General features: G+C 34.1%; 1 protein-coding gene across 1 annotated transcript in view; it reads left to right on the top strand.

Moving 5' to 3' along the window:
* Positions 1-18,805, top strand: part of CPNE8 (copine 8) — a 232,524-nt gene that overhangs the window by 106,569 nt on the left and 107,150 nt on the right. Inside the window, exons 8-10 of the mRNA XM_007968140.3 lie at positions 7,772-7,875; positions 12,962-13,066; positions 14,387-14,428. Coding sequence (XP_007966331.1) covers positions 7,772-7,875; positions 12,962-13,066; positions 14,387-14,428 — 251 coding nt within the window. The remainder of the gene's footprint in view (positions 1-7,771; positions 7,876-12,961; positions 13,067-14,386; positions 14,429-18,805) is intronic.

The following is an 18,805-nucleotide window of genomic DNA, read 5'->3' as shown; positions in this document are numbered from 1 at the left end:
GGGAGGCCAAGGTGGGAGGATCACTTGAGTCCAGGAATTCAAGGCTGCCGTGAGCTATTGTTTCACTGCACTCCAGCCTGGGCAACAGAGAAAGCCCCTGTCTCAAATATATATGTATATATATTATATCTCTCAAATATAGATAGATGATCAATAGATAGATAGATAGATAGATAGATAGATAGATAGATAGATAGACAGACAGATAGCTGAGATAGTATGCTCAGGGAATCATATGATATTACTTGTCAGCAAATGATAGAAACTGGGTATTACAACTGATTACATAACTATGGGATTCTGGGGGCGGGGGTAGAACAGTGAGATAACAATAGAAACTATAATAACAGGTGAGTGGAAATAATTAAACACTAATGTTAGAATTTAAGTCATTTAAAATAACATGTAAATTGAAGCCTTCCTATTGTTGTGCTTATTGTCTTTGTCTCCCTGGGCATGTCACGGTCATATCAGTCTCAGTTTTCTCATCTATAAAATACCCAAACATGCCCACATATAATGCTGTTAAAGACTATCAGATTCAAGTTAAGTTTTGGTTTTGCTACTAATTTGTACTTTGTCTGATCAAGACACTTGACTACTTTGAGTTTTACTTTTCATATTTGAAGGGCAAAAAAACCAAAATATGTGAACTAATCACTAGACTATTTGAAAAAAAAATCTTCCAGTCCTGACAATCAACTACCATAACATTAAGTTTGATACTATAATGTACATAAAAGTAGTATGTATATACTAAGCAATGCCTTAGAAAATATAGCATAATTATTTAAATGCAGAGATATTACCTATCATCCTATTTTTTTTAGTTAAAATGATACAATGATTCTTTTAAATTATATTATCTGATCATCATTTATACTTCTGGTCTCAATTTGTAAATGTTTAAGATAATATAGGCTTTGTATTAGGAAAGAAAAAAGGAAGTTCACAGTCAATAAGATACATGTTCTTTATGGTGATATTAACATGCTATTTTGTCAAAATCTTGAGTTTATTGAGCATATTTTGTGTAAATATGCCATGAATACAGTATTATCAGTTATATTTCAAAATAGAACCAAGATACCAAGACGTAGGCTGGGTATGGACAGGCTGCATCCTAAATATCTTCCACTTTCAGTTCTAGTCTCTTGTTGCAAGAGCCTGGAAAATTATTTTACTAGGCCCTGGTAAATGAAAGGGAATGTGTCATTTAGTGGTGTAGGTATTTTTATCCCTTTTTTAACAATTAATTCAAGAACATCTGGAATTCTCTTTCAATGAGTCAACACGTATTTCTCATACTTAAAAATTATAGATCGAATATTTTTATCAATATTGTTTAAAATCTTGGTGCAACTTCATCTTATGTTTTCTGTGTCCTAATTCTTGGCTAGAGCCTTATTGATCATCAGCATCATTATTAATATTAATAAACTTGAAATAGTATTTCATTATTATGTTAGTATAGTAGAATGCACAAGTGTACTCAAAGCAATGTTCATAGTTACTTCAGAAGAATCAATGATTTTTAAATTTATGCTTTAGAGAACATTAAAAGTATGGGCATTATTATTTATAATGTTGAATGCAATCATTTGAATTCACCTACATCATAAAAATCCATACTTTTTTTCTTTAAAACAAGTTGTCAGTTATTAACTTGTGCAATGAACATAGGCTTTGGAGTCAGGTCACCTACATTTTAGTTTTGCCTTTTTCACTATTTAGCTGAGTGAGGTTATATTGTTGGAGCTTTAATTTATGCATTTGTAATATGACAATTTTTTAAACCAGTTTATTAGGTATAATTGGTATACAAATATCTGCACATGTTTAATGTATACAGCATGGTGAGTCTGGAGATAGCTATATATCCATGAAACCATCACCATATAATCGATGTCATAAATATGTTAGTCACTTCCAATGATTCCTCCTACCCTGCTTATTTATTTATTATTATTTTTGTGATAATAAACCGCATAAGATTTACCCTCTCAGCAGATTTTTAGATATACAGTACAGTATTGTGAACCATAGGTACCATACTGTATATAGTAGATCTCTATGACTTATTCATCTCGCATAGCTGAAATTTTGTGCTCCTTGATAATACCTTCCAGTTTCTTCTTCCCCTCAGTCCCTGGAAACCATCATTCTACTCCCTGCTTCTATAATTTTGACTGTTTTAGAATCCTCATGTAAGTTACAACATGTAGTATTTATCTTTTTGTGTCTGGCTTATTTCACTTGTACAGTGTTTTCCAGGCTCATCTATCTTGTTGCAAATGGACAGATGTTCTTCCTTTTTAAGGATGAATAATATTCGATTGCTTTATATATATATGTGTGTGTGTGTTTGTGTATAAATTATATATATGCATTTTCTGTATCCATTCATCTGTCGATAGACACTTCATTTGCTTCAATGTCTTGACTTATTTGTGAATAATGCTAGAATGAACATGGGAGTTCAGATATCTCTTCAAGATACTGATTTCAGTCTCTTTCTTTGTACATATACCCAGAGGTGGGATTGCTGGATCATATGGTAGTGCTGCTTTTAATTTTTGAAGAACCTCCTACTATTTTCCACAGTGGCTGCACTAATTGCATTCCTACCAACAGTGTACAAGGGTTTCCTTTTCTCTACATCCTCACTGATGCTACTTCCCGTTGTGTTTGTTTTTTTGATAGTAGGCATTCTAACAGGTGTGAGCTAATCTTTTGTATGCATTTGCATTTCTCTGATGATTGGTGATGTTGAGCATATGTTGAGCATATGTTGAGACATATGCTTTATTCAGGTTCTTAGCCGATTTTTAAATTGAGTTGATTTTCTGTTTTTCATTTTTATATATTTATAGTTTTTGCAGTATTTTTGAAGATTTGTAGGAGTTCCTTATATATTTTGGAAATTCATCTTTATGGTATACAATATCTTAGTCCATTTCGAGTTGCTATAAAAGAATATCTGAGACTAGGTAATTTATTTTTAAAAAGAAGTTTATTTAGCTCACTCTTCCACCAGGTGAGAAGCTCAAAAGCATGGTACTGGCTTGTGGTAAGGGCTTTCATAGTGTTTCACAATGTGGCAGAGAAAGTGAAAGTGGAAGCAGACATTTGTGAACATAGGGAAACATAGGGAAACCTGAGGGGCACCCCAGCTTTATAAAAACCCACTCTCAAAAGAATGAACTCATTCTGAGAGAATTAATCCAGTCTCACTCAAGACTGTGAAAGCAGCACCTACCTATTCATGAGGGATCAGCACCCATAACCCAAACACCTTCCATGGGGCCCCACCTCCCAGCACTGTCATACTGATTTCGACGTGAGCTTTGGTGGGGACAAACAAGCCATAGCAACCACAGCATATTTTCTCCCATTCTGTAGGTTGCCTTTTCATTCCCTTGATTGTTTCCTTTGCTGAGCAGAAGCTTTGTAGTTTGATGCAGTCCCACGTGTATTTTTGCTTTTGGGGCCTATGCTTTTGTATCATATCCAATAAATAGTATCCAAGGCCAATATCACAAGGCTCTATGTTTCCTTCTAAAAATGTGAATATTATTAATACTTCCTTTAGATGGATACTCTACAGGAAAGAAATGGTAGCATTTAAGAGATGTACAGGTTCATGCCTGTAATCCCAGCACTTTGGGAGGCCGAGGCAGGCGGATCACGAGGTCAGGAGATCGAGACCATCCTGGCTAACACGGTGAAACCCCGTCTGTACTACAAATACAAAAAATTAGACTGGCATGGTGGCAGGCACCTGTGGTCCCAGCTACTTGGGAGGCTGAGGCAGGAGAATGGCGTGAACCTGGGAGGCAGAGCTTGCAGTGAGCCGAGATTGCACCACTGCACTCCAGCCTGGGCAACAGAGCCAGACTCCGTCTCAAAAAAAAAAAAAAAGAGATGTATGGGTCATAAATTTATACAAATGTTTATTTGTAGTGTAATGATCCTAATTATCTCAATTAATTTTGAGACAGTTTTATTCAAATGCAAATTTTAAGCCACAATAAAAACTAATATAGTTTAGAAGTTATAGTGGGAGTGTATCTTCACTTTTTTTTTTTTTTTTTTTTTTTTTTAAAGACAGGGTCTTACTCTATTGCCCAGGCTGAAGTGCAGTGGCACAATTATGGCCCACTGCAGGCTTTGAACTCCTGGGCTCAAGTGATTCTCCCACCTCAGTCTCCCTACTAGCTGGGACCACAGGCATGCACCACCACACCTGGCTAATTTTTTTTTTTCTTGGTAGAGATGTGGTCTTGCTGTGTTATCCGGGCTGGTCTTGAACTCCCAGACTCAAGTGATCCAAGCCCCCCTTGCCCTCCCCAAGTGCTTGGGTTACAGGCATGAGCCACTATGCCTGGCCTTTTATGTAGTATTTTAAAAGTAGTTTAAAATTTTTCATAAAGAATATTTTTTGTTTTTATTGATTGATTCAACAGTGTTTACAAAATGTTATTATGTCATTGGAGTGAATGCTTAGAATAGAATAGCAAGAAAAAAATAGTACAAAACACAACACCACAACCCCCAACCCTGGTCCTTGTTTTTAATGAACACAGAGTTTGTGGAAAAGAGAGACATTAGTCGGCTGACTATTCAGGTAATATATGTCATGGCATGTGCCAAGTGATTCAAATATATTATGAGAGTACAGTAGGGATCTAATTTCTATTAAGCCTTGGGGGGATCACTGGGCCTCTTTGAGAAAGTGGCATTTAAGCTAAGACCTAAAGAAGAAATAGCATTTGCCAGCCCAAGGATAAGAATTCCAGCAGACACAGCTGTGTAAGTTCCTGAGGTGGGAAAGGCACGTGTGGGTCTGACGTGAGATGGTCAGGGGTGAGCAGTGGGAGATGATTGAGCTAAAACATTGCCAGATGAAGGTGGAAAAGGCTGGTAGAGCCTATTTGATGTTGGCCTTTGCGGATCATGTTAACGGTTCTGCATTTTTCCTAAATGCAAGGGAAAGCCTAAAAGCATTTTACGTTGTGAGCAACATGAGTTTTTCATGTTTCAAGAACCTTACTCTGTCTGCTGATGGAGAATGGATTAGATACATCAAAGAATGGAAGTGGAAGTAAGGAATAAATGTCGCTGAACATGTCTGGGTGAGAAATAAGATTGAACTGGACTGAGGTGGTGGCAGCAGAGCCAAAGTAAAGATTTGAGCAAAACTTTAGAGGTAAATGGTGCAACTGGTGGTGGATTGGATAAAGGATCAGGAAAAGAGAAGAGTCAAGGATGGCTTCCTTGGGCACTTGAGTGAATGACAATGCCACAAATTGAGCTGGGAAGATTATAGGAGAAGCAAGTTTATGAATAGACATTAGATGTTCAGATTGGAACATGTTAGAAGTGTCTGTGAAATATCCAAGTGGCTTTATTCAATAGAATGTTCCTTATATGTGGAGTATTAGAGAGGTCTTAAAAATGTGTTAGGTGACATTAAGCATAAGGCATAAAAACAAAACAAAACTTTGCAGTGATGCTTATGTATTTCTAAAAGTGTATAACTACTTTTCCTCTCAAACAAGATTTATTTTGTGCTTGATACAAATGTACCACTTAATCCCTGCTAAGTTGTTAACCTGGGCAATTGCAAGAACATTATTTTTCCTAAGGTTATATAATTTTCTGCATTGAAATAAATCTTAATTTTGAATCAGTTACTCATTTTGCAAGCCCTAAGGAGTATAATTTGAAAAATTAAATTTAGTATTACGGTTACCAATAAGCCAATGAAAATTCATGCTTTTATAATAATACACCTCTGATGTTTTATTCACAATCCATTTGAAATAAACGCATTTCATTTATCTATTATGCATTCTAAGTATACAGAATACTTAGAAGTTTATATTTTGGTCCAGGTGCTTTGGGAGAAATGTGTTAAAGTGTACTGTTTTTCTGCAAAAACAGTGTCCTTGGAATGTCCCCAGGTTCTTAGAAAGTCATTCTCTCCCAAGGGCATTTAAATATATATGGAAATGAAAGGGCATTCAAAATAAACAAACCAAACCAAACAGCTAGTCCTTTTCGATGCTGCCCTTGATTTTATAATTTTATAATTTGATCACCCAGAATGAGTATTTCACTGCTTCTATAATAGATAGTATAGAACTTTTTGATCTTTAAATCTCAAATTTAAAAAGAACATGATATGCTTGAGAGGTTTGAGGGATAATGATGTCCATATTGTCCTTACCTCTGTTGTCACTGTACCTTGCTAGGATGTATTTCCTGCTCTGTTATAAATGTTCCTCTGATAGAAGTTATCATGCTAAAAGTAAAATCAAATAACACTATACCAATAATTTTGAAAATGGGAAATTAAGAAATCTGACCTTTCCAAGGGTAGATACTGCCTTGTTCGTTACCGTATTCCAAGATTCCAGCTTGACTATTGTTTGAGAAATGTTTGCTAAGTAAGAAAATGAGTGAATGAATGAATGATAAAGATAGCATCATGTTTTGTGTAGTCTTCTGGAATTACTGAAAGGAAATAATTAAAAAATTTAGGTGTATACTTAGTAAGTATTGCTGGACTCTGTAAGATAAAGAAGTGATGAATAAGATGCTTTTTTAGACATTGTTAACATTTTATCAAGTGATATTCAAAGTTGTAACCTCTTTGTTTAATCTGAATTACTTTGCCACTTCACCTCTTTCCAACATTTTTAGCTTTCCTGTTCCGTTAAAAAACACACAAGCCTGTAATCCCAGCACTTTGGGAGGCCGAGGTGGGCGGATCACGATGTCAGGAGATAGAGACCATCCTGGCTAACACGGTGAAACCCTGTCTGTACTAAAAAAAATACAAAAAAATTAGCCGGGCGTGGTCGCGGGCGCCTGTAGTCCCAGCTACTGCGGAGGCTGAGGCAGGAGAATGGCGTGAACCCGGGAGGCGGAGCTTACAGTGAGTGGAGATCGCGCCACTGCTCTCCAGCCTTGGCAACAGAGTCTCGCTGTTGCGAGACACACACACACCCCACAAAAGTATTTATTTTAATTTTAAATAACAGTACATTTTCTACTTTAAAAATGGTTATCAATAATGTGTTATGATACCCTAGCTTGTTTTCCTTTAAATCATGTAGCTGCAAGTGTTTGAGTACATAGAATGATGAAAATGATCTATTTGACATAATAATTAACATGCAAATTGTAATTTAAGTTATAGAAGAAAATCGTTTTTAAATGTAGTTACTGATTCGTTATAGTGCACTTGTATATGATTAAGAAGGAACCTTCCTGTCCCCAGATTATAAACTATGTGGTCAGTGTTTATCTTTCTTATTCCCCATCTAATCATCTAATACATCTTAACATTTGATACGTAGTAGATATGTAGTAGAAACTTAGTAAATATTTCTTTAATGAACAGGAATTTGTTTAACTATGTTCTAAAAATGTGTACCTGCATAACTGAAGATATGAATGAGGATCCTATATTATTAAAATTGAGTACCTGGCGTCACCTAGCTTAATATCACTTTTCAAGGGAAAAATATTAAAAGGTTTTGAAAAGTAATAGTTTTGTAACTAGAATAAAAATTACCAGCAAAATTTTTAAAGTTATATATAGTCCTTTAAAAAGCAATTTTATGTTGTCTGGGATTCTCCCTAACTTGGCCATTTGCATTAAAATAGCAAATATGTTTTCTTGTCGAGTCTTGTTTGTGATCTGCAGTTTCCAGTTATTTATAACCCAAGTCTTGAACTATTTTATTAATTTTGCTTTTAGGATGCTGTTTTGATGCAATTTTGTGCAAACAAATTGGACAAGAAGGACTTCTTTGGAAAATCAGATCCTTTTCTTGTATTTTATCGAAGTAATGAAGATGGCAGGTAGATTTATCTTTTATGCATTTTAACTATATGGTAATGATGATACTTGAATTACAATTATTTTTCTCAGAGAAGCTCATTAAATGGATTAATGAAGTAAAATAGTTTGAGATTTTAAAAATTGATGTGATTTTTGCATCTCAAAATAATGTGCAACTTTATAAACAGTTTATGTTTTGTCTGATACTTAAAATGAAACATTTCTAGTTTCAGATAAGTATTTCCTCTTTACTTGTTATAAAATTATAACATTGACTAAATAGTTTAGAAGAATTATATTTTGTGAAAACTTGAATGCTGAAACAAATATATTTTGTTATAGATTTGAACCAAAACCCTTTTCTTAGAGAAGGATGTGGAGCTTATGGGGTTTTTTTTCCCAATAATATCTGAGTTTAACTTTCAATAAAAATGTTCATTATATTCTAGTAATTTGAACACTTGTGCCAGTTATGATTAGACTAGTTTCTATAAATTTTGAATGTCTTTATGAGTTATAGACCATAATTTAATATGTATGGCTCTACTAGTAGATATATTTGACTTGTTTTTTGTGGTTCATATTGTACTTAGTATTTGTGAGAATGTTTAGTTGTTAATAATATGGCTAATTTCTGTTGTCTAGATTTAAATAATAACCTTGCTACTTAATAGCTATAGTACTATGGCAAGTTTTTAATCTATGTGAGATTCCATTTTCTCCTCACCTGTAAAATGGGGTAGTAATCATAGCTACCTCACAGGGTTGTTGATCAGATTAAATTAGTTACTATACAAAAAAGTTTCTAAGTTTTTCTGACACATAAGAAGAACTTAAGCATTAGCTAATATTATTATGTTATAGTTAATTTTTTTTGTTTTTTTAAACTATGTGTAATATATCAGCTAAAGAGAACATGTTATTTGGAAATTAAAAATGAGGGAAATAGAATGAGAAAAATGTTACTCATATATGAAACTATACAATGTGTTATTAATAAATATAAAATGTTGCATGATATAGAAAGTTTGCTATTCAAAGTGAATGCACTGGCCTGTTTAAAATGATGGTTTACTTATTGGGAGATGTTTGCTGATGCAGCTACTGAGCAACTGTTAGATATATTTGCTATAGTGTTATACTGTTAGATTTTCTGTATTTCCTTTCTTTTTCAGTGGTAAAAATGTCAGAGTGTCATATGCATCTGAACACTAATTTTATTCATATGAAAAATGTTAGAAAGAGAAGAAAATAATATTTGCCAGGCATTTCAAAAACAGAGGAAAATCTCAAGAATGATTCCGAATTTCTTGAATGAAAATGGTCTTATGAACTACTTGGTCCCTGAATTTTCTGTTTTTATTCTTATTAGTTTTCTTTATCAAGATTAGTTGTACAATTGTAAAATTTCACTTTATCACACATCTAATTCTCCTAGTGATACTTTTATTAGAAAATGTATTGTGCTTCTAAAAATGATGATGTTCACGGCCAGGCGCGGTGGCTCACGCCTGTAATCCCAGCACTTTGAGAGGCAGAGGTGGGCGGATCACAAGGTCAAGAGATCGAGACCACCCTGGCCAACATGGTGAAACCCCGTCTCTACTAAAAATACAAAAAATTAGCCGGGCGTGGTGGCAGGTGCCTGTAATCCCAGTTACTTGGGAGGCTGAGGCAGGAGAATTGCTTGAACCTGGGAGGCGGAGGTTGCAGTGAGCCAAGATCGTGCCATTATGCTCCAGCCTGGGCAAAAAGAGTAAAGTTCTGTCTCAAAAAAAAAAAAAAAGGTGTTCACTCATTAAATAAAATCTAAATACTAAGAAAAATACATCTAATCCAAAAATGTCAACTAGTTTGAAAAAACTATTTTTAAAAGTTGGTGAATCTCATTTCACAAAACTTTGCATTTATATTTACACACAGAAACCTAGTTTGCAGCTTGATCCGGATATTTTATGTATGTATATGCACACATATGCTTTCTTGTATTTTGAATGTATACAGATGCTTTTACACCTCACTTTTTGTCTCTATTTTTAACTGCAAAGATTCTAGCTTTATTTTAAATATTTTTAAAATATGGAACTATTTCAAAAATTGCCTAATACCTAGTGTATTTGCTACTTATTTCATAAGAAGGGAAAAACTTAATTTCTACTGGAAGTATTAATTAAAAGCCTTCATACTATATGATCTTATACTCTTATATTCTTTCTTTGACATTTATTTAGTAACTTAACATTTATTTATTATTGGGTAATAATTTTCCTTTGGAATAGCCATTTTTGGTAAGTGGCCTCACTTAAAGTCTCTTAATACCAGTTATTTAATAAAAATACATTTTTATAATACTATTTGTAACACACACACATAATATTTATATAGAAATACTTCTGAATGTTAGGAAAAGCTACATTGGGCTCCTGGCAGAATTTTTACGAGTTACACCAGGACTGGAATTCTTACCAGTGAGGTTTTCCTGTGTGTATGGTATCTAATACATTAGAAATAAGAATGATGAGTAGGCAACAAATGACTACCTCCCTCATAAATATCTCAGTAAGAAGGACATGCCTTCCCTGAGAGGAAATGTTTCAAGTGTCAAAACTATTTAATTATTGCAGCTGGTGACACTAGGAATATAAGAGAAATTTTGATTTAACCATAAGCAAAGAGACCAAAAAGTCGGTAGATGGTTGAACATGTTGGTCTGAAGATGGTCAGTTGGTTTGTCAGTCTAGTCTCTCTCTCGGTCTCTCTTTTTCTCCCTTTTCTCTTTCTCTTCCTGTCATCTATCGATCATCTATTTAGCTATCTATATCTATCATCATACCAAAGACTTGCTATATATTAGAATATGATACAAGAGAAATTCCCTTTGTAGATCTTTAAGAACTTATTGCATTTTTATGAATGGATCTTAATGAATATATTGTTTATTTCTGAAACAAAACCGACATAGAGCTGTGCCTTCCCTCTGTAATTTGTTTTCCATGAATTTTTCTTAACAATTTTTTGGTACCTTTGCCTTTTCTCTGTGTTCTGAGCCCCTACAGCCCTCCCTCACCTTCCCCTGTCCACTTTGATTTTCTTCCTCTGCTTTAGACATCTTCATTACCCTTCAAGAGTCTTCTCTGTCTGCCCCTCTGTCTTACTTGTAATGCCTTTCCCCCCAGTGACTCCTAAATTGCTTCAGGTGAGTCAGCTCTGAGAACATTTGACCACAGATACATTTTCCTGGGCTCTAACAATTTAGTGACACGAGTTTCCTTAGATGGGTGAGGATACTTCAGGAAGGAGAAGGCACTAATGCCATAAGTCTTGTGATAAAAACTTGATCCTTTCATAAAGTATTATGTTTCTATCTTATCTCTTAATAGAACCAAATCCCTCTTGTTTGAGAGTAGGAAAATGAACTTGAAGACCTATCAAAGAGTGGATATTTCATTGTGGGGGTTAGGGGCAGTATATTCACTATGGTATTTATTAATATTTTCATGTGTCATTACTGTTAGATACTTGCATTTGAAACACTTCATGACTAAGGTCTTGATGAAGATTGGGTGTATTTATTGTTTCAGTGAAGATTACTTTAAATGTTTCTAGCTCAGAAACTGTTGCATAAATTCACATGAAGGAAGAACATTTCGAGGAGCTGACTGATGTCTTCAGATTGAATCATTTTGTAGAAATGATACTGGAATTTGAATCAGAAAACCAAGCTTAAGGCTTCATGAATTCTGTCCCATATTGTGAATCACTGTCTTCCTTCCCTTAGGAATTCTTTAGATATATAGAACCAGTAGTTTCAATAAAGAAAGAACCCACACACTGATTGGTCTTTCTATAGATTCATGATGTGATGGTAAACTTAAATGGGCCCTTGGGGCTCCTGAGGAATTGTACTCCTTTTTCTTAGTCTGTGAACATTTTCTTTATCCCAGACACTTTATCACTTATGTCTCATCCTCTTTCTTTGCTCATTGTTATGCATCCTCTTTCATAAGAAAGTGGTGGCAATTGGAGAGCCTCCTCATGATCCCATCACAACATCAACCCATGTACTCTGCCTTCCTGAATGTTCTTGCAGAATGACTATCTGGCCTCTCAAGGGCAGCTCCTCCACTGATGTTCAGGATTCCATCTACTCTTACCTGCTTAAAAGACATTGCTCCTGGTTGGGCGCAGTGGTTCACGCCTATAATCCCAGCACTTTGGGAGGCTGGGGCAGGTGGATCAAAGGTCAGGAGTTCAAGATCAGCTGGGCCAAGATGGTGCAACCTCGTCTCTACTAAAAATACAAAAATTAGCTGGGTGCAGTGGCAGGCGCCTGTCATCCCAGCTACTTGGGAGACTGAGGCAGGAGAATTGCATGAACCTGGGCGGCAGAGGTTGCAGTGAGCCGAGATCGCGCCACTGCACTCCAGCCTGGGCAACAGACTGAGACTCCATCTCAAAAACAAACAAACAAACAAAAAAACATTGCTCCCACCTTTCTGTCATGCATCAGAAGTGGCTTCCTTTCTACCAGATCTTTTCCTTTAGCAGACAACGTTGCTGTTATTTCTTCCATCAAGAAGTAACAACAAGAACAACGAAAACCTTTCCTGTGATTAATCCTTTCTTTTCCCTTAAATTATTCTGATTTTTTTCTTTTTCTTCACAGCTAGACTAAAAAAACGGTTTACACAGTGTGCCTCAGATTCTCTTCTCTTTCTTAAACCCACTCTAAAACCAGGTTTTTCTTCTCAACACTCCAACAAAACTGTTCTCAAAGTTGCTGGTGACCTTCATATTCTTAGGTACCTATGGATATTTTTTACTCCATCAGCATGTCACCACAATTTTTACAGAGATTCTTTACAAAACAGCTTTAGGATTTATTGAATTTTCAGTTTGCTTTTGGTAAATTTGTTACAAAGTAGATTATGGTGAGGTGATCTTTCAGGTTTTAAAATCACATATCTCTTTTCATGAAGTGATGTAGCAGCAACAATGGGACTGACTATTCTGAACAAAAGGTAAATAGAGGAATGACTACTAAAACAATAGATCAATTAAAATAGTCAAATCATGCAAATAACTGAAAACTTTTTTTCTTTACAGTTTTACAATTTGTCATAAAACAGAAGTTGTCAAAAACACTCTAAATCCGGTATGGCAAGCATTCAAGATCTCAGTCAGAGCATTATGTAATGGAGACTATGACAGGTAAGAAGGATAGTTTATTCAAAAATCTTCAAATAACTTAAAAAAAAATCTACAGTGATTTGGAGAAGTGGCATAAATTGGCTAATTAAAATTTGGTTAAACTTAACTTTCCAAAAATGAAAATATGTGAATGCAAAAATACATTGAATATTAATTTTAAATTTTAATTTATTCAAAATTATTTCAGAATCTTCATTGCCTTAAGCCTTTGCCGTGGTACGATCCTTCTAGCGTGGAACAAGTAGAAAAACAAAAGTTGCAACACTATGCTTAGATATGTTATCAACCCTGAAATTTTAAATGTTAAAATTTTATAATGTTTCTAAAATTTATAAATTTTAAATGTTTATAAATGTTAAACATTTAAAATATTAAATGTTATAAATGTTTATACTTTAAAATGTTATACTGAAATACTCATGATTGCTGACTCACAAAAGTTCCATAGTTGTAGCACAAGAGATTTTAATGTTTCACAATTACCTGGGTAAGGTGGGCCTGAGGATTTTCCCACAATATACCTGAAGATTTCTTAATATCCAAGTTTTTTTTCTTATGAAACTTTATTGTATGATTGTAATATAAAAACCCCATCCATCCCAAAAGAAAAGCAAATAAAAAGTAAAAATCTCAATCTTTATTTTGTTACATGTGATAGAAAAATAGTTTCATTAACCCATATCATAGAACTATTGATTACCAATATGTTACTAAGTTTAGTTTGAAATTTGTCATGACACTTGACTATCATTCTTTTCATTTAATAAGATCATATCTGTATTTAGCTGGACTCATTTTTTCCTCAGAAAGTTCTTAGAAAAGTTCTTAAGAAAGTTCATAATGTTCTTCCTGATTAGCAGCATCAGTCAGCATCACCTGGTGATCTCATGGAAATTCAAATTATCTGGCCCCAATCCAGACCTACAGAAACTCCAGGAGAGAGGTTCAGTAATCCATGTTTGGACAAGTGCTCCATATGATTCTGATCTATGCTGAGTTTGAGAAACACTGCTCCAAGACAGTGATTTTCAAGAGTGGAGAAGTGGGTGCACACCATCCCTTTGGGGGGCTCTATCAAACTGCACCTGCTTCCCCTGTAGACTCTTCTTACTCTCTTTAAGGAATCAATGAAGATTTTAGAAGCCTCTTTTAAGATACAAATTGGATTATAGTAATGAAATTAGCAAAATTAACTTCAAATTCATATGTAAAATCTATAAGCATACACTGTTTTATCTAAAAAAATCAACTTATTTTTAAATTCTCATCCATACATTATTTTGATCTTACTAAGTAACTTTATGTTTTTCTCATATACAGAACAATCAAAGTAGAGGTGTATGACTGGGATCGAGATGGGAGGTAAGACTTTACTTATCTTCTTACTCTTGAACGGGGTGTACTTTAAGAGGCACATACATTGAAATGGCCACATTTTTAAATTGTAACATTTAGATTGCATATTTGTTTTGTTTTTCCAAATGTTACTGATGCATTTACATGAAATGTTAAGAATGAGCATATTTGCCTCCAACCTCAAGATGAAAATAGAGGTTTTTCTTATTTCCAGTAACTTAGTAAAGATTTTCAACTTAAATCTGATGATTATAGATGTCTAGTTTTATAGCTGTAATGAGTATCAAATTTCTGCATCTCACAGTTTCTCTGAACATTTCTATAACATTGCTATCCCATACTGTTCAAGGGAACAGAAGTAAGCATTGCATTCACCACCCAACTCTGCCTATATATATATATCGTACAACAAAACTCAAGAATTGTGTCTGGTCATTGCCAGACCAAATAGTTGTTCAGAGCTCTGCAATCACTGTAGTCCTCTGCATATCAAAGTAGATATTAAAGACTAAAAGAGAAGAAACACACTACTTTTTCTTTTTTAAGCATATTTTGTTTCTACTGTCATCTACGTAGGATGATGATGAGGTGTTTGTAAAATGATCTTAAGCCAAGCCACCCAGAAATGCTCAAATCCTATTTTGCCCTAGACTACTGCCTAAAAGGGCTGAATATGCAGATGTCAAGGAAGAATGATAAATAGGAAAGCAAAGGGTACTTTTAATTTTTCAGTTGATGCATGTCCTAAACTCAAATCCATAGCTCACTGATAAATGGAGCTGAAACTTGAGGTTAAAGCTAAACAATGCTTTTCTCTCCGCATCATGTACAAGCCAGAAACCAACCCCAAAGGGATGAAAGTGCCTGGATACCTGAACACTCCTGTGAATACAGGAACAAGTTCAAGAAGGCTGGCCTGTGCTGAGGAGGCACCCCCTTCTCATCCCTTCTGCTGCATAGGCAGAAAGTTGCTCAGTTGGAGAGCCACATGCCATCATGTGTATGACACTTGCCCCTATGCTTACTGACAAACACAGTGCAATAAGTGTCCTAGAATTTGATGCAACTAGTATTTTCTTTTCTTTCAAGAAGTGATAAGAGAAGATGGGGAGAGAAGTGGAGATTATTATTCCACACTTTAGCTGCTACCAAATAAGTATATAAGACTCAAATATTTCAGTCTTTAAGTTGTATCCCAAGCATTATTATGAAAATGAGTTACAACACGGATTTGAAGTTTGCTCTTAGAGATAACGTCATAATAATACATGCTATGCTACTGATCTTTACATTTCTGCCAGGTATTCATTTGGTTAGTGTATTATTTAGTTCTATGTGCATTCTGGAGAAACTTTATCAAAAAACCTTCTATTTTTCCATAGGGAGTTATGCTCCATTGCGTTATTAAACTTGATTCACTGAGAAAATGAGTTTTGCTGCTCAGAATAATAGAAAAGGAAGTAATGCCAATCTGAGTAAAGGACTTTATGCCCTGTATTATATACCCTATTTTCTATTTTAATTGTGAATAGGCAAAAGTGGTGGCTTTTCCCTAGTAATTTTTAACCAGGTTCCCGTTCAGAAACAAAAAGTGCAGCTCGCTGCCAGAGCTCCTTTAATATTACATAAACACAATCCTTGAGGCTGAAGCACATCTGACTGATTTTCAGTTTGAAAATGTAAAACCTGTTTTTGGAGTTATTTCTAAATAGAACTTGTCTCTAATCCTAATGTAACAGAAATGTATGTGATATTACATTAGAATTAGAGATGAGTATTTTTGGGCACATGAGAAATGGCTTAAAACTTTGGGAAATGGTTTTAATTTAACCACTAATAAATAAGGGGTATAAATTTAGGTTTCATCCACATCCATAGACGTTCAATCCTAAATTTGCTGAAATTGCAGATATTGTAATGTCTTCCTTCAAATGGTGAGTTTCTGTGACTCTCCTATTGTCTCCAATCTATTTCTGAGCCATAAGAATTTTGAATAGCTTTGAAGATCAGAATTACCTTGGAATTTAATTATCTTTTTTCCTGACTTGAGCACTTTGAGCATTCCTATTCAGGATATGATTTACTGAAAGTTTCTAACATGCCAGGTATTCTCTAAGCATTTTTAATGTTATTCTTTATTTAATTTTCACAATAAATTATAGGTACTACATTAATTACCTTTTACAGATAAAGAAACTCAGGCAAAGAAGTAACTTGCCTAAAGTCACAAAACTAATCAATGGTGGAACCAGGGCTTGAACCCTGGCAATCCACTTCCAATAGTATATTCATAACTATTGCACTGTCTTTTTTATAGCATTGTAATCGTAATTCTTGGCATTAAGTGAAAGGCTGCAACCTGGATATTGGACTTACTCTGCTACTTTAATGTGATAGTTGTGAAGACTATAAGGAAAATTTAAGAAACAATCTAACATAATTTTTTTTATTATCTGAAATTGTATATTGTCTGGAAAAGTGGATAAAGCTTTTCTTGGTAACAGTTTTTATGTAACTAGAAGTTAGGTAGACAGAAATGAGTATTACAGACTCTGAAAGAATCCTAATAGACATTGAAAGAACCAGTAAAATGTAAAAAAGAGGTGGCTTAGATTAAGCGAATGAAAGCTATAATAAGAGCAAGAATAGAGAGAGAGAGAGAAAGCAAGAGTTCGTTCACAGAGGATTTGGGCCATTAGATAGGAAAAATATTTTTCAACAAGAAATAGTAATTTACTTTTGAGACATCAGATTTAAAAGCAAAGAAACTATTTAGATATTGAGATTTGATCAGCGTATTTTGTCATTGGGTCATCAACTGCCTGGAGGGGAAGATGGGCGGTGCGGGAGGATATATTGATGTATTTTTTTAAATACTCATTTTACTATATCATCATTAACAACATATTCAAAAGAAATCTAAGAAGTTAAAGACTGAAAATAAAGGGATGAGATTGGGAGGGGAAAACATCGTTAGGTGAAATTTAAACATTCCTTGTAAATGAATTATATGATTAGTAGAATAATTAGGGGAATGGATTGTAATTTTGTAAGTGTAAGTTTAATACCTTTTTAATGTTTAAGTGCTCTTTTATTAATCCAAAAATAGATCTATATTTTAATGTAGAAAATTTAGTGTATAATTCTACATAATACATTTTCACCAAGAAACCTTTTTCAGTGTTAGCAAAATGATCAGTTTGTGGATGCCATATAAAAAGAAAAATTAAAATAATTCTTGATAATTCTTTTAATTCAATAACATGTCTTATGTATGAAATTTGAAAGGTGCATTAGTCTCCAAAAAATATAATACATAAAAGTTTTTAAAAATCCAGACATTAATTTTATAATTTAATAATAATGATCACTGTGTAGATTATTATACACATTGATATGAAGCTTATGATTATGTGTGGTCTAATAACATGGTTATTACACTTTTTACATTTTTTTTAATCTGACAAATTTGCCCAATGTAGATTTTTTAAAAAAAATCGAAGTGACTATGATAGGACTCATTATATTTCACAACATAATGATCAACAGAGACTGTTTCCTATTACTTATTTTTGTATTCCTGTCGTCATTAGTATTTGTCCTAAATCCTGTACATGTGTCATTTTTTACCCTATTTGTTGATCCAGAACTTTTAATTCTTCTTCTTAAAAAATGTTATTTGCTCAGTGGATGTTTTTTGACAGCTTGGAATAACATTGTCCAATGGAAATATAATGCAAGTCACATATATAATTTTAAATTTTCTAGTGATAACATTGCAAAGTAAAAATAAACCAGATTAATGTAGTAATATATTTTATTTAATCCTGTGTTTCCAGAGTATTATCATTTTAATATAGAATCAATATAAAATTACTAAGAAGGATTTTTACTTTTTAAAAATACTAAGTCTTTGAAATGTGGTATATGTTTTGTGTTTGCAGCACATCTCAATTCAGGCTACCTACGTTTGAAGTTATAGCAGCATGTGGCTAGGGGCTGCCATATTAGATGGTACTACATAGACTTTAATGAAGTCCATGTAATATACATCATAAGTAACTTTATATCAGATGAAATGCTTGTCTGAATTTAATAGAAGTCTAGAATCTACTCCTTATAAAATGGGGAAAAGCTGGTCAGATATCTGTATTATTTTGTGTATAAATTTGCTCATAGAAAACCAATAAGGCAATGTGCTCTTTCAATCTAGGGAGAATATGTCAGTCAAATATTAAAGTGGCAGCCAGAGCAACAAAACAAGACCCTGTCTCTATGAAAAAAATACAAATATTAGCTGGGCATGGTGGCATGTGCCTGTAGTCCTCGCTACTTAGGAGACTGAGGCAGGAAGATGGCTTGAGCCCATGAGGTTGAGGCTTC

The sequence above is a fragment of the Chlorocebus sabaeus genome, chromosome 11 (genome assembly GCF_047675955.1).
Source record: "Chlorocebus sabaeus isolate Y175 chromosome 11, mChlSab1.0.hap1, whole genome shotgun sequence".
Lineage (NCBI taxonomy): Eukaryota > Metazoa > Chordata > Mammalia > Primates > Cercopithecidae > Chlorocebus > Chlorocebus sabaeus.
The sequence above is the reverse complement of the archived record's forward strand: the minus strand, read 5'-3'. Positions and strand labels throughout refer to the sequence as shown.